The sequence below is a fragment of the Carcharodon carcharias genome, chromosome 4 (genome assembly GCF_017639515.1).
Source record: "Carcharodon carcharias isolate sCarCar2 chromosome 4, sCarCar2.pri, whole genome shotgun sequence".
NCBI classification, from domain to species: domain Eukaryota; kingdom Metazoa; phylum Chordata; class Chondrichthyes; order Lamniformes; family Lamnidae; genus Carcharodon; species Carcharodon carcharias.
The window spans coordinates 204,650,425-204,666,298 of NC_054470.1; the positions used below are offsets into that span (position 1 = coordinate 204,650,425).

The window sequence follows — 15,874 nt, forward strand, 5'->3', positions numbered from 1 at the left end:
TATTTTTGTTTTTGTTTTGGATTTCCAGCATCCACAGCTTTTTGCTTTTATTTTGACTTGTTTCCACTCTGGTGCAATGTTCTCTGAGAAAGCTGATAAGTCCAATGTGTGATCTGCAACCTGAACCTGCTGGAGCTGAATAAAACACTCACTAAGCTGTAGGTGGAGCACTGAGTTCTGGTTACCGCACTGTGGGGATGTGATTGCACTGGAGAATTTTAGTTATTAGGAATGTGAAGGTGGATGTTATTTTAATAATTTTGAGTATATGGTGATATTCTACAAAGAAGGCTTTGTGTGTGATTAATTAAACTGGGGGGCAAAGTTAGTAAAGACAGCTTCTCTGTGGGAGCTTTTTATTCATTCACTAGGTGTGGGCTTCGCTGGCTGGACCAGCATTTATTGCCTATCCCCAGTTACCCTCGAGTAGGTGGTGGTGAGCTGCCTACTTGAACCGCTGCAGTCCATGTGATGTAGGTACACCCACAGTGCTGTTAGGAAGGGAGTTCCAGGATTTTGACCCAGCAACAGTGAAGGAATGGCGACATATTTCCAAGTTAGGATGGTGAGTGACTTGGAGGGGAACTTCCAGGTGGTGGTGTTCCTGTCCATCTGCTGCCCTTGTCCTTCGAGATGGGAGTGGTCGTGGGTTTAGAAGGTGCTGTCTAAGGAGTCTTGGTGAATTCCTTCAGTGCATCTTGTAGATGGTACACACTGCTGCTACTGTGCATCGGCGATGGAGGGAGTGAATGTTTGTGGATGTGGTGCCAATCAAGCAGTCTGGTTGGGCCGACGCCACAACCCCGAGGAACTCCAGCAATGATGCCCTCAAGCTGAGATGACTGACCTCAAACAACCAGAACCATATTTATTTGTGCTAGGTGTGAATCCTCAACAGGCAGAGAGTTTTCCCCCTGAATCCATTGACTCCAGTTTTGTTAGGGCTCCTTGATGATGCCCAGTTTGGGTTCAAGGGGTGTGGCAGTGAGCAGGTTATTGCTAAGCAGGTGCCGCTTGATAGCTCTGTGGATTACCCCTTCCATTACTTTACTGATGATCAAGAGTAGACTGATAGAGCGGTAATGGGCCAGGTTAGATTTGTCCTGCTTTTTGTGTACAGGACACAACCTGGGCAATTTTCTACATAGCCGGGTAGATGCCAGCGTTGTAGCTGTACTAGAACAGATTGGCTAGGGGTGCGGCAAGTTCTGGAGCACAAAACTTCAGTACTATTGCCGGAATATTGTCAAGGCCCATATCTAGTGCCTTCAGCAGTTTCTTGATATCACGTGGAGTGAATCAAATTGGCTGAAGACTATCACCTCTGATGCTGGGGACCTCCGGAGGAGGCCGAGATGGATCATCCACTCGACACTTCTGGCTAAAGATTGTAGCAAATGCTTCAGCCTTATCTTTTCCACTGCCCTGCTGGGCTCCCCCATCATTGAGGCTGGGGATATTTGTGGAGCCTCCTCCTCCAGTGAGTTGCTTAATTGTCCACTACCATCCATGACTGGATGTGGCAGGACTGCAGAGCTTAGACCTGATCTGTTGGTAATGGGATCGCTTAGCTTTGTCTATCACTTATTGTTTATGCTGTTTGGCACGCAAGTAGTTCTGTATTATAGCTTCACCAGGTTGACACCTCATTTTTAGGCATGCCTGGTGCTGCTCCTGGCATCCCCTCCTGCACTCTTCATTGAACCAGGGTTGATTCACTGGCTTGATGATAATGGTAGAGTGGGGGATATGCTTGGCCACGTGGTTGCAGATTTGTTCGAGTACATTTCTGCTGCTGCTGCTGATGGCCCACAGTACCTCATGGTTGCCCAGTCTTGAGTTGCTAGATCTGTTTGAAATCTATCCCATTTAGCACGGTGGTAGTGCCACACAACACAATGGAGGGTATCCTCAATATGAAGGTGGGACTTCATCTCCACAATGACTGTGCAATGATCACTCCTACCGATACTGTCATGGACAGATGCATCTGCGACAGGCAGGTTGGTGAGGATGAGGTCAAGTTTGTTTTTCCCTCTTGTTGGTTCCCTCACCACCTGCTGCAGACCCAGCCTAGCAGCTATGTCTTTTGGAACTCAGCCAGCTCGGTCAGTAGTGGTGCTACTGAGCCACTCTTGGTGATGGACATTGAAGTCCACCCAGAGTACATTCTGTGCCCTCGCCACCCTCAGTGCTTCCTCCAAGTGGTGTTTGACATGGTGGAGCACTGATTCATCAGCAGAGGGAGGGCAGTACATGTCAATCAGCAGGAGGTTTCCTTGCCCTGATACCATGAGACTTCATGGGGTCAGAAGTCGATGTTGAGGGAAACTCCCTCCCGACTATAAATTTTGGCACTAGATGTTGGTCATGAGGGCTTTGCAGGGTTGACAGGGCTTAGATTGTTTTTGTGGCTGATGCCGGTGGCCCTTCTGGTTTCATTCCTTTTTTGTGACATCGTAGCAGTTTGATACAACTGAGTGGCTTGCTAGACCATTTCAGAGTCAACCACGTTGCTGTGGGTCTGGAGTCACGTATAGGCCAGACCAGGTAAGGACGACAGATTTCCTTCCCTAAAGGGCATTAGTGAACCTGATGGGTTTTTAGAACAATTGACAATGGTTTGATGGTCATCATTAGACTTTTAATCCCAGATTTTTATTGAATTCAAGTTCCGCGATCTGCCATGTTGGGATTCAAACCCGGGTCCCCAATGTATTACCCTGGGTCTCTGCATTACTAGTCCAGCAACAATACCACTACACCATCGCCATGAAAGGTAAATGTGCTAGATGCATGAATTTGTAATAAGCTGTGGTGAAGCTGGAATGACAAAAAAATAGTTTTAAGATTTGCATTAGGTGATAGGCAAGGAGTTGACTTTTCAGCTGCTGATTTTCAAAGGGAGTTTAAGGGACTTTTACAACTTGCAAAGGTTTCATAAGTAAACAAGGGAAGATTATTAAATTTTTTTTGATCCAAAAGTGAAGGCAATAGGAAAACATGAAAAAATTTTATATTTTGAAAAAGTTCAGTTCAAAGAGTTGCTTAGGACAATGGAGTCTAGGTTGAAAGGGAAAATAAGATATTTAAGGCAGATGTTTAGTTGATTTGCTATAGGAGAGATGTCCTGAGACCAGCTCTGTGCTGAAAAAATTGTGATAATCTCATTCTGTGCTGTAACATTCACGATTCTGTTCTACTAAATTTCCTTTTTTCTATCTCTAGACACAGAGTGATTTCCTCGTTATCTGCAATGTGGCAAAGATTTTGGAACTGGTGGTCCCGTTGATGGAGCATCCAAGTGAGACTTTCTTGGCCACTATAGAGGAAGACCTCATGAAACTTATCCTCAAGCATGGAATGACGGTAAGAATAATGCAGGTTTAGATTTAGAGCTTAGTTGAGAGTGGAAGACTGAGGTTATTTTCTTCACAATAGCAAACGTGTTTTGCTGTGTCTAAAACATGAGTTTACAAGATCACATACCTAGGAGGGATACAGATCAGCCATGATTTAAGTGAAAGTCAACAGACTTAACAGACTGAATGGCATCCTCATGTTTCTGCGTCAACTAATTTAGGAGAATGATTACAGTGCAGAAGGAGGCCTTTTGGTCCATTGGGTCTGTGCTGCCCCTCTGCAAGAGCAATTTAGCTAGTCCCACTCTCCCATCCTTTCTCAAAAGCCTTGTAATTTTTTTTCTCTATCAGTGCTAATCCTGTTCCTTTTTTAAAGCCATACTTGAATCTGCCTCAGTCATCATCTCAGGAGTGCATTCCAGATCCAAACCACCCATTGTGTGGAAAAGTTTTTCCTTGCCTTATTTTTAGCTCTTTTTCCAGTCACCTTGAATCTATGCCCTCTTGTTCTTGATCGTTCCGCTAATGCGAACAATTTCTCTCTCTCTATACTGTGTCTAGACACCTTATGATTTTGAACACCTTTCTCAAATCTTCTCTGAACCTGTTCTTCCCTCAGAACAGCCCCATCTTCTCCAATCTATCCATGTAGCGGAACTCCCTCCCTAAATTCTCTACATTCTTCCTAAAGTGCGGTGCCCAGAATTCAACATAATCCAGTTGAAGCTGAAACAGTGTTTTATAAAGGTTCATCATAACTTCCTTACTTTTCTACTCTATGCCTTTAAATACATAGCCCAGGATCCCCTATGCCTTATTAACCACTTTTTCAACCTGCTCTGCCAGCTTCAGTGATTTGTGTGTGTGTGTGTACCTCCCGGGTCCTTGTGATCCTGCACCTGCATTAGAATTCTATCCTTTCCTTTATTTTGCCTTTCCTCATTCTTCCGACCAAAATATATCACTTCACACTTATCTGTGTTGAATTTCATTTGCCACATGTCCGCGCATTCCACTGCCCGTATATATGTCTTCTAGAAGTCTTATCATCTTCCTCCTCATCATTCATAGTACTAACCGAGAAAACTGTCAGCCTAAAATCGGGGATTCCAGAGAGATCAGATGCTGTGAAGAATGCAGTGTTCCTGAGCATTGAGTGTGCAATGACTTGAATAAATTCAGGAAGAAGAAAACATTTACGCAGATTTAAAAACCAAGGGATTATTGTGGCAGAATGGATGCAAAATTGGCTTTTTTTTATTCATTCACGAGATGAGGGCATCGCTGGCCAGGTTGACATTTATTGCCCTTGAGAAAGTGGTGGTGAGCTGCTGCCTTGAACTGCCTCATTCCATGTGGCGTAGGTACACCCACAGTGCTGTTGGGGAGGGAGTTCCAGGATTTTGACCCAGCGACAGTGAAGGAGCGGCGATATATTTCCAAATCAGGATGGTGAGTGATTTGAAGGGGAAGTTGCAGCTGGTGGTGTTCCCATGTACCTGCTGCCCTTGTCTTTCTAGATGGTAGCAGTCGTGGGTTTAGAAGGTGCTGTCGGAGATGCCTTGGTGAGTTCCTGCAGTGCATCTTGTAGATGGCACACACTGCTGTTAATGTGCTTTGGTGCATGTGGTGCCAATCACGCGGGCTGCTTTGTCCTGGACGGTGTCAAGTTTCTTGAGTGTTGTGGGAGCTACATTCATCCAGGCAAGTGGAGTCAATTCCATCACACTTCTGACTTGTGCCTTGTAGATGGTGGACAGGCTTTGGGGAGTCTGGAGATGGGATACTCACCACAGGATTCCTATTCTCTGACCTGCTCTTGTAGCCACAGTATTTATATGGGTGGTCCAGTTCAGTTTCTGGTCAATGGTAACCCCTTGATAGTGGGGGACTCAGTGATGGTAATGCCATTGAATGTCGAGGGGCAATGGTTAGATTCTCTCTTGTAGGAGATGGTCATTCCCTGGCACGTGTGGCACGAATGTTACTTATCACTTGCCCACTTCTTACCTCATGATGGTAGGAAGGTCATTGATGAAACAGCTGAAGATGGTTGGGCCGAGGAAACTACCCTGAGTAACTCCTGCAGTGATGTCCTGGAACTGAGATGATTGACCTCCAACAACCACAACCATCTTCCTTTTGTGCTCGGTATAATTCCAACCAGCAGAGAGTTTTCCCTGATTCCCATTGACTCCAGTTTTGCGAGGGTTCCCTGATGCCACATTCAGTCAAAAGCTGTCCTGATGTCAAGGGCAGTCACTCTCACCTCACCTCGGGAGTTCAGCTCTTTTATCCATGTTTGAACCAAGGCTGTAAAGAGATTAGGAGCTGAGTGGCCCTGGCAGAACTCACCTGGGCGTCAGTGAGCAAGTTATTGCTAAGCAAGTGCCACTCGCTAGCACTGTTGATGACCCCTTCCATTACTTTACTGATGATCGAGAGTAGACTGATGGGGCGATAATTGGCCGGGTTGGATTCGTCCTGCTTTGTGTGTACAAGACATACCTGGGCAATTTTCCACATAGCCGGGTAGATGCAAGTATTGTAGCTGTACTGGAACAGTTTGGCTAGGGGTGCGGCAGGTTCTGGAGCACAAGTCTTCAGTACTATTGCCGGAACATTGTCAGGGCCCATAGCCTTTGCAGTATCCAGTGCCTTCAGCTGTTACTTGATATGACGTGGAGTGAATCGAATTGGCTGAACACTGACGTCTGTGAGGCCGGGATCTCCGGAGCAGGCCGAGATGGATCATCCATTGGGCATTTCTGGCTGAAGACTCTTGCAAATGCTTGGTCTAAGTGACAGGAAGTTGACAATAGTGGTGGATGATTGTTTCCCAGACAGGAAGAGATATGCAGTGGTTTTCCCCAGAGGTCGGTGTTGGCATCACTGCTCTTTTAATCATTCAAGGGATGTGGGCTATTCTGGCTAGGCCAGCATTTATTGCCCATCCCTAAATGCCCTTGATGGTGTTCTCATTGCCTCACAAGTTTTACTTTTAAGCATAGAGTTGGGCAGGCATTACTGCTGGACACTGGAATGGGTTAGAGTTGAAAACACAAGAATACCTTTCAACCTCTTGAGCCTGGTTCATGATTCACTTAGGTCATTTGTCACTAACCTCCTTAAACCTGCCTTTGCTTATATCACTCAATAGCCTTAACTGATAAAAAGTCTATCAATCTGTAATTTAAAAGCTCCAACTGACCTACAGCTTTTTTAGGGAGTGGTGGGGGGAAGAGTTCGAGTTCTTCTACCCTTCATAGGAAAAGTGCTTCATGGTTTCCTACCTGACTGGCCAAGCCTAGAATTATCCATGCTCCTACTCCATTCCCTGCCCCCTGTTGCACTCACTGCCTCTGTTATTACCTCCATCAGAACTGAGATGTGAAATCAGAACAAAATCTTATTCTGAGCAGTACAGCACCATTACTTGCCTACAAGTAATGGTGCTGGACTGCTGGGGAGACAATGGCATAGTGGTATTTTCACTGGACTAGTAATCCAGAGACCCAGGGTAATGCTCTGGGGACCCGACTTTGAATCCCACCACGGCAGATGGTGAAATTTGAATTCAATAAAAATCTGGAATTAATAGTCAAATGATGACCATGAAACTTTTGTCGACTGTTCTAAAAACCCACCTGGTTCACTAATGTTCTTTAGGGAAGGAAATCTACCATCCTTACCTGGCCTACATGTGATTTCAGACCCACAGCAATGTGGTTAACTCTTAAAAATGCCTTTCGAAATGGCCTAGCCAGTCACTCAGTTCTCAAGGACAATTAGACATGGGCAATAAATAGCCAGCGACACCCACATCCCATGAACGAATAAAAACAAATCGTATTGGTGATTTCCTTTCCTTCATTCCTTCCGTTCAATTTGATGTGACAACTATTTATTTGTGTGAATATTGAACTGTGCCGAATGTGAAGGCTGCAATGTGCTCAGCATTTCGTATTGCTGTAGAGGAAAGTCCATATTACTAGGTGTTCACTGTCAGGGATATAATGAATGTTGAGATTTGGTCTGTTTAGCATCACTGGCTAATGGGGCTTTATCTTATTTTCTGGCAGGTTGTTCAACACTGTGTGAGCTGCCTGGGAGCTGTAGTGAACAGAGTAACTCACAACTACAAATTTGTGTGGGCCTGTTTCAATAGGTATTATGGTAAGTAGCCTGTATTCAGTTATAGGTTTTCACTCTCGCAAGCATGGACAGCGCAGTGACAGCCGCACCTTATTCGATCATAATCAATTCCAACTGTTTAAAATACTGTCCCTTCATCTCTGCTAATTGGGTTTAAATCTATTATATAGTGTACAGAATAGAAATAGGCTATTCAACCCATCTTTTTTCTGCCTGTGTTTAGGCTCCACATTAAACTCCTCCCATCCTTCAAACATATCCTTCTACTCTGTTCTCCCTCATGCTTAATGAGCTTAAACACATCTATGCTAGTCACATCAACTACTCCTTGAAGCAAATTCCACATACTAACTACTGCCTAGGTAATGAACTTTGTCCTGAATTTCCTATTAAATTTATCTTTGAGGGCCATAACCATGAGACAGTCAGTTCTGATCCCCTGCAAATGAAAACATCATTTCTACCTTTACCCTTTCAACCCTTTTAATTATCTAAAGACTTCGTGCAGGTTACCCCTTAGCTTTCCCTTGTCCAGAGAAAAAGCCCCAGGGGGTTCAGCCTTTCCTCATAAGTATATCTTCTCAGATCTTGAATTGTCCTTATGTACCTTTTATGCACTTTTGTTAGTGCCCCTATCTCCTTTTTATAATATTGACACCAGAACTGGGCACAATGCTCCTAGGATGGATCTATGCACCATCGTCACTGACCTCTCTGCTAAAGTAAATAGGTTCTTCCCATCCACTCTGTGCAGGTCCCTCACAATTTTGTACATCTCAATCAAATCTCCCCTCAGCCTCCTCTGTTCCAAGGAGAACAACCCCAGTCTTTCTAATCTTTCTTCATAGTTGCAATTTTCCTGTCCTGGCCACATCCTCATACATCTCCTCTGCACCCTCTCGAATGCAATTACATCCTTTCTGTAATGAGGTGACCAGAACTGCACACAGTACTCAAGGTGTGGCCTAACTAATGTTTTATATAGCCCAGCATAACCTCCCTGCTCTTATATTCTATACCTAGGCTAATGAATGAAAGGCTTCCATATGCCGCCTTAACCACCTTATCAACCTATCCTGGTACCTTCAGGGATCTGTGGACATTCACTCCATGGTCCCTCACTTCCTTTGCACCTCCCAGTATCCTCCCATTTGTTGTGTATTCTTTTGCCTTGTTTGACCTCCCCAAATGCATCATCTCACACTTCTCCAGATTGAATTCCAAATGCCACTTTTCTGCCTACCTGACCAGTCCAGTGATATATTTAATATTTTTAAGGCAGAGGTAGATAGATTCCTGTTGGGCAAGGGAATCAAAGATTATCAGGGGTAGATGGGAATGTGGAATTGAAAACACAAACAGATCAGCCATGATCTTATTGAATGGTGGAGAAGGCTCGAGGGGCCGAATGGCCTACTTCTGCCCCCATTTCATATGTTTGCTTATCTTCCTACATTTCACCGCTATCCTCCTCACTGCCTACTCAGCAGCCAATTTTTGTGCCATTTGCGAACTCCTTGACCATTCCCCCAATATTTACATCCAAATAATTAATATATACCACAAAAAGCAGGGGACCTAATGCAGAGCCCTGCAGAACCCCACTGGAAAGATTGCACTGGTATGTCCTGTACACAAAAAGCAGGTTAAATCCAAAATGGCCAATTATCACCACATCAGAGTAGGTGGAAGGTGTCATCAGTAGTGCTGTTGAGCCTGCCGTTGACATCAAGCCGCATTTGACAGTGTGTGGCATCAAGGAGCCCTAGCAAAACTGGAATCAGGGGGAAAACTCTCTATTGGTTGGAGTCATACCTAGCACAAAGGAAGATGGTTGTGGTTGTTGGAGGTCAATCGTCTCAGTTCCAGGAAATCACTGCAGGAGTTCCTCAGGGTAGTGTCCTCGACCCAACCATCTTCAGCTGCTTCATCAACAACCTTCCTTCCATCATAAGATCAGAAATGGGAATGTTCGCTGATGCTTGCGCAATGTTCAGCACCATTCACGATCCCTCAGATACCGAAGCAGTCCATGTCCATATGCAGCAAGACATAGACAAAATCCAGGCTTGAGCTGACATGTGGCAAGTAACATTCATGCTGTACAAGTGTCAGGCAATGACCATCTCTAACAAGAGAGAATCTAACTATCATCTCTTGACATTCAATGGCATTACAATCACTGAATCCCCCACTTCAACATCCCGGGAGTTACCATTGACCTGAAACTGAACTGGACTAGCTATACAGTGGCTACAAGAGCAAGTCAGAGGCTAGGAATCCTGTGGTGAGTAACTCACCTCCTGACTCCCCAAAGCCTGTTCACCATCTACAAGGCACAATTCAGGAGTGTGATGGAACAGAATCACACAGAGCAGAAGAGGCCCTTCGGCCCATTGAGTCTGCACCAACACATGAGAAACACCTGACCTACCTATCTAATCCCATTTACCAGCACTTGGCCCATAGCCTTGAATGTTATGACGTGCTCTCCACTTGCCTGGATGAGTGCAGCTCCAACAACACTCGAAGCTTGACACCATCGAAGACAAAACAGCCCGCTTGATTGGCACCACATCCACAAACATTCACCCCCTCTACTACCAACACACAGTAGTAACAGTATGTACCATCTACAAGATGCACTGCAGCAACACACCTAGCCTCCTTAGACAGCACCTTCCAAACCCACGACCTCTACAGTCTAGAACGACAAGGGCAGCAGATATATGGGAACACCACCACCTGGAAGTTCCCCTCCAAGCCACTCACCATCCTGACTTGGAAATATATCGCCGTTAATTCACTGTTGCTGGGTCAAAATCCTAGAACTCCCTCCCTAACAGCATTTTGAATGTACCTACAGCACATGAACTGCAGTGGTTCAAGAAGGCAGCTCACCACCACCACCTCAAGGGCAGTTAGGGATGGGCAATAAATGCTAGCCCAGCCAGTGACGCTCTCATCCCATGAATGAATAAAAAAGGTCACAAAAACACCCATCAACAATTACATAAAAACAAAAAAATTGCGGAATGCAGGAATCAACAATTACTCTTTGTTGCCTGCCACTGAGCCAATTTTGCCTCCAGCCTGCTATATTCCCCTGGATCCCATGGGCTTTTTTTTTTAAAACAGCCTACTATGTGGTACCTTGGCAAAAGCCGTGCTGAAATCCATGTTGACCACATCAACTGCAATACCCTCCTCAATCTTCCTTGTTACTCCTCAAAAAATTCAGTCAAGTTAGTCAGACACTCACTACCTTCCCTTAACAATGCCTTGATTAATAATTTGCCCACTACTGAGGTGAGATTGACTGGCCTGTTATTATTCTGTCTATCCCTCACTCTATTTTTAAACAAAGGTACAACATCACCTGGATCCAGTGAGAATTGGAAAATGATGATCAGACTCTCCGCAATTTCCATCCTGGATGCTTTGAATAGCCTGCAGTACATTTAATCTAGCCTTGGTGATTTATCCACTTGTACGAATGCTAATCACGTTAATACTTCCCCTCTCTCTATGTTTGTCATATCCAATGCTTCACACTCCTCCTCCTCAACTACAATGTCTGCATTGTCCCCATGTTTTGTGAAGACAGACACAGAGTATTCATTAAGAACCATACCCACATCCTCCGCCTCCACACACACAGGTTATCTTTTTGGTCTTTAATGGGCTCTACTTTTCTGCGTTCTATAATTACAATTAGCACCAGCATCTCCTTTACTGCAGCCAGTTCTTCCATCAGCTGTAGTGTCTCTGCGTGCGATTATGTGAGCATCAGTTGAGTAACAGACTTGGAATTCACAATTCTCCTCCCCTACAACAATGTTGACACTCTGTCTAGGCTTGCACATGAACTCGAAGCAGAAAAAGGTGAATAGCCTCCTTCTGTGCTGTAACCATTCCATGGTTCTATTATTATCATCACAATCTATATGAGAATAATTGAAGCCTCCCCATTATTTTCACGCTATAGTTGTTACACTTCTCTCTAATTTCTTTGCGTGCTATATTTTTTGCACTCTAAGATGACCTATACAATTACCCAGTAGTTAAGGAACACCTGATGTTCCTTAACTCCAAGTGAATTCATCTTGACCTTTTTAGCTCATCCATTCTGTCTGTAGCATTGTAACACTCTCTGTAATCAATACTGCCACCTCTCTCTTTTTCATTCATATCTTTCACGCCTGCTATCCACAAATATTTAGTTACTTAATTGACCTACGGTAGCTTACTTTATAGGTTGATTAAATTAATTACTTACCTGTGGATTTATGTAAGCTGAATGGCCTACTCCTAATTCGCATCTTCGTATGTTGTGACGTCACAGATTGTTTTTCCCTTTCGTTCCCTTTCAGTCAGACTGGTTCTCAGTGACCACTCTGCCCTCGAACCCTCCCTCCGTGAGCGCCCCACAGGCACCATCTTGATCCTACCCCACCATGTACATGCCGCCCTCCTTACTACCATGTCCTTTTACAATTTGAGCTAGCTCCAGAAGTAAATGATAATGAAAGCTACTGGATTGCCATAAAACCCCAAACAGTTCTCTAATGTCCTTTAGCGAAAAGAAGCCATACCCTAACTTGGTCTGACCTCAGGTCTACTGTATACAGTTGAAGCAGTCCTTTGTGGTCTGACTTTAGTTGAACCAGGACTCCTTAGTTAGTAGATCATCGGGTTGCCCATTAGCTACATCACCCCCGGAGGTATAACAAGGTTGCATGATAAATTTGTCACCTTGTAGCAGTTACAGGTGAGATAGGATGTACAACTGCTGTCTGTGGAACAGACAGTGAGCGTCTTTTTTTTCCCTTTATTCTTCCAGGGGATGTGGATGTCGCTGGCAATGCCAGCATTTGTTGCCCATCCCTAATTGCCTTTGAACTGATTGGCTTGCTAGGCCATTTCAGCGGACAGTTAAGAGTCAACCACATGTGGGTCTGGAGTGACATGTAGCCAGACCAGGTAAGGATGGAAGATTTCCTTCCCTAAAGGACATTAGTAAACAAGATGGGTCTTTGCAGCAATCAGTGATAGTTGTCATCTTCTCAACAGCAGTTAGGGATAGGTATTAAATGTTGGCCTTGCCAGCGACGTTCATTTCCCATGAATTAATTTTTTTAAAAGTCCTGTGGAGGAAACCTACAAAGCAGTAACCCGATACCTGTGTTTCTACCAAGGATCCAAGCATCCAGTATTAGTGCTGGAAACTGATGTACTGCGGTTGGTGACCCACATTGTATTATGTGCAAATGTTGAACTTCAAAACATGAAGACTGTAAGAAAAATTGTGTTTTTAATCATGACAGGTGCTCTAACAAAACTGAAGGCACAGCACCAGGAGGATTCCAGCAACACTGCTCTAGTTGGCAATAAACCTGCCCTCCTTCGCTCCCTTTTTACTGTTGGTGCACTATGCCGCCACTTTGACTTTGATCAGGAGGAGTTTAAAGGCAACACTAAGGTAGTAATTGGAGGTTAACCTCGTTCATCCTCTTAAATGCTCCTTTGGATGTGATATTTGTGTTTAAAGAATTCTAAAAACCCTGTACTAAGAAGCAAATCACAGGTTTCAGCCTCAAGTGTGCGCCAACTTATTTCTCCTCCCTCCAGGTTTGCAACAACATGCTAAGGCACTTCACAGTGGTATTGTAAAACAAAATAGGACATCGAACCACAAAAGGAGATGTTAACGAAGGTGACCAAAAGAGACGGTGTTAAAGGAGGAATGCACAGTAGAGAGGGAGAGAAGTTTAGAAAGGAAATTCTAAGGTTTAGGACCCAGGCAGCTGATCTACATTGGCAATGTGATTAAAATCTGGGATGTTCAAGAGGCCAGAATTAGAGGAGTACAGAAATGTTGGAGGGTTGTCAGATTAGTGATTACGGAGATGTGGAGGGGCGAGGTGAGATTTAAAAACAAGGATGAAACTTTTTAAATTGAGGCATTGCTTAACCAGCGAGTATAGGAATGATGGGTGTATGGGACTTGGTGCAAGTTGGGACAAAGGCAGCAGAGTTTTAGATGGTATCAAATCTACGGTGGGTGGAACATATCAGGCCACCCACCAGTGCCTTAGAATAGGTTGAGAGATAACAAAGACGGGGATTCAGGACAAGATGAGCTGAGGTGGGGCGGAGCCGGCCAATGTTACGGGCGTGGAAATAGGTGGGGCTATAGCAGCTTAGATAGAATAGTTAATGCTTCAAGTCGATAACCTTTCATCAGAGCTGATTCAATACAACAACTTGCATTTATATAGTGCCCTTAATGTGAGACAACATCCCAAAGTACTTTCCAGGAGTGTAATCAAACAAAAATCGACACTTAGTCAAAGAAGGAAGGCAGTGGTATGCGTTGCTTGAAGAGGTAAGTTTTAAGGAAGACTTTAACAGAGGTTGAGAGATGGAGAAGTTTAGGGAGAGCATTGGTGCCATAGCTTAGGGCCTAGGCAACTAATAGTGGGACGAAGGAGTGGGGTATTTACTCGAGGCCTGAATTAGAGTATCATAGAGATGGAGGGTTGTAGGACTGGAGTAAGTTCACACAGATAGGGAGGTTAGAGGCCATGGAGAGATTTGAATATGATGAGAATTTAAAAATAATTATTGATAGACCAGGAGCCAATGTATGCCAACAGGCACTGAGGCTATGAGTGAATGATACTTTGCTGGCCTTGTCCTAACTCTCACTAAGTTTTGGACAAGCTCAGGTTTATGGAATGTGGAAGATAGGAGGCTGGCCAAGAGAGCATTGGAATGTTTGAGTCTAGAGTAACAAAAACATGGATGAGTATTTCAGCAATAGATGGATTGAGGCTAAAGTGGAGGCAGCAGATGGTTCTGTGATTATTGCTGAAGCATAAATAAACTGACTTGATGATGGAGGGAAATGGGGGACAAACCTTATCTCGGGACAAATGAATCAGTGATGTCAAACTTTGTGATTCATCCTTAGACTGGCCAAGAAAGAGGCTAGTTATCAGTGTTTAGGTAATTCAGTTTTTGGAGGAAACCAAGAGGGAATTCTGGGGTCCTTCAGTGATGTCATTGCAGATGTAAAGAGAATCATTGCTGTCAGTATACTGGCTATATTGGGACTATGAACAGTAGGGATGGGCCTTGGAATGGCAATGAAGGGTGGCATGGCTTACAAGGCAGCTGAGAACAGTGGACTGGAAGAGATAACACATCCAGACACAACTAAGAAGAATGTTAGTGTATTTCACCAAAATGGATTTGATGCTGTGGCAGGATAAAAGCAGAACTGAAAGGCTTTGAACAGGATTGTAGGTTGTAGCCAAGGAGCTGAGTGGCAATAGGACATTTGTAGGATTCAAAGGATTGAAATTTAAACTTTAATGAAATTCATCCACCAGCATGTAGTTTAATGCTGTGTTCAGACTTGGTTCCGATCTGAAATGTCTCACTTGCTGGTGTAACTAAATTAATTTGAACTGTTAAATTGCTACAGTAATCTTTAGTTCACATTCTAGGTACATATTTTATCTTGTGAAACAAGTTTTCCTGACTGAAAATATCAAGTTTGAGAACATGCAATGCGTACTGACATTTGGACCACATTGAAGAAAGTTGCAAGAATTACCAGCAGAACATGAAAAAATCAGAGGCAAGACTACTAAACAGCATGGTCAGATGTCAAAGTTCTAAGCAAAGGCAGGATTCATTTTAAGGCAGCAGGTGCTGATAAAACAGCTAGATAAATAAATGTTGCAATCGAGTGGGGCCTACAAGGTGGAAAGAAACATGTATAGCACTTAGCACATAAGGGTCTTGAACAGCTGTATCCTCAATGTTCCTGGATTTTCAGATAGCGGTGGTGGGGGGGGGGGAGGCTCAGATGAGGGGAAATTTAGAATGTTAGCGAGGAATAGTGCAGAGTAGTGATGTGGGTAATGGTAACCAGATCGTGACAGGAAGGGACAAACTGTACAAACATAAGAGTGTGCCAGCAAATGGGGTCAAAGTAGAGAAAAATGGCAAAAAGACAGAATTAAAGGCTCTCCATCTGAATGCATACAGCATTTGTAAGAAGATAGATAAATTGTTGGCACAAATAGGAATAAATAATTATGATCCCAGAGTACTTAAGGAAGTGGCCCTAGAAATAGTGGATGCATTGGTGGTCATCTTCCGAGATTCTGGAACAGTTCCTACAGATTGGAGGGTAGAATGGATTGGAGAATGTAACATCACTATTTAAAAAGGGAGGCAGAGAGAAAACAGGGAATTATAGACCAGTCAGCAAATGGAGTCAAAGTAGAGAAAAATGGTAAAAAGACAGAATTAAAGGCTCTCCATCTGAATGCATGCAGCAT

At 44.0% G+C, this 15,874-nt stretch overlaps 1 protein-coding gene across 7 annotated transcripts in view; it reads left to right on the forward strand.

Annotated features, from left to right (window-relative positions):
- Nucleotides 1-15,874, forward strand: part of LOC121276953 (nipped-B-like protein) — a 554,475-nt gene that overhangs the window by 470,433 nt on the left and 68,168 nt on the right. For all 7 annotated transcript variants that reach the window (XM_041185678.1, XM_041185679.1, XM_041185683.1 and 4 more), the window contains 3 exons: nt 3,229-3,369; nt 7,445-7,538; nt 12,845-12,999. In XM_041185678.1, coding sequence (XP_041041612.1) covers nt 3,229-3,369; nt 7,445-7,538; nt 12,845-12,999 — 390 coding nt within the window. The remainder of the gene's footprint in view (nt 1-3,228; nt 3,370-7,444; nt 7,539-12,844; nt 13,000-15,874) is intronic.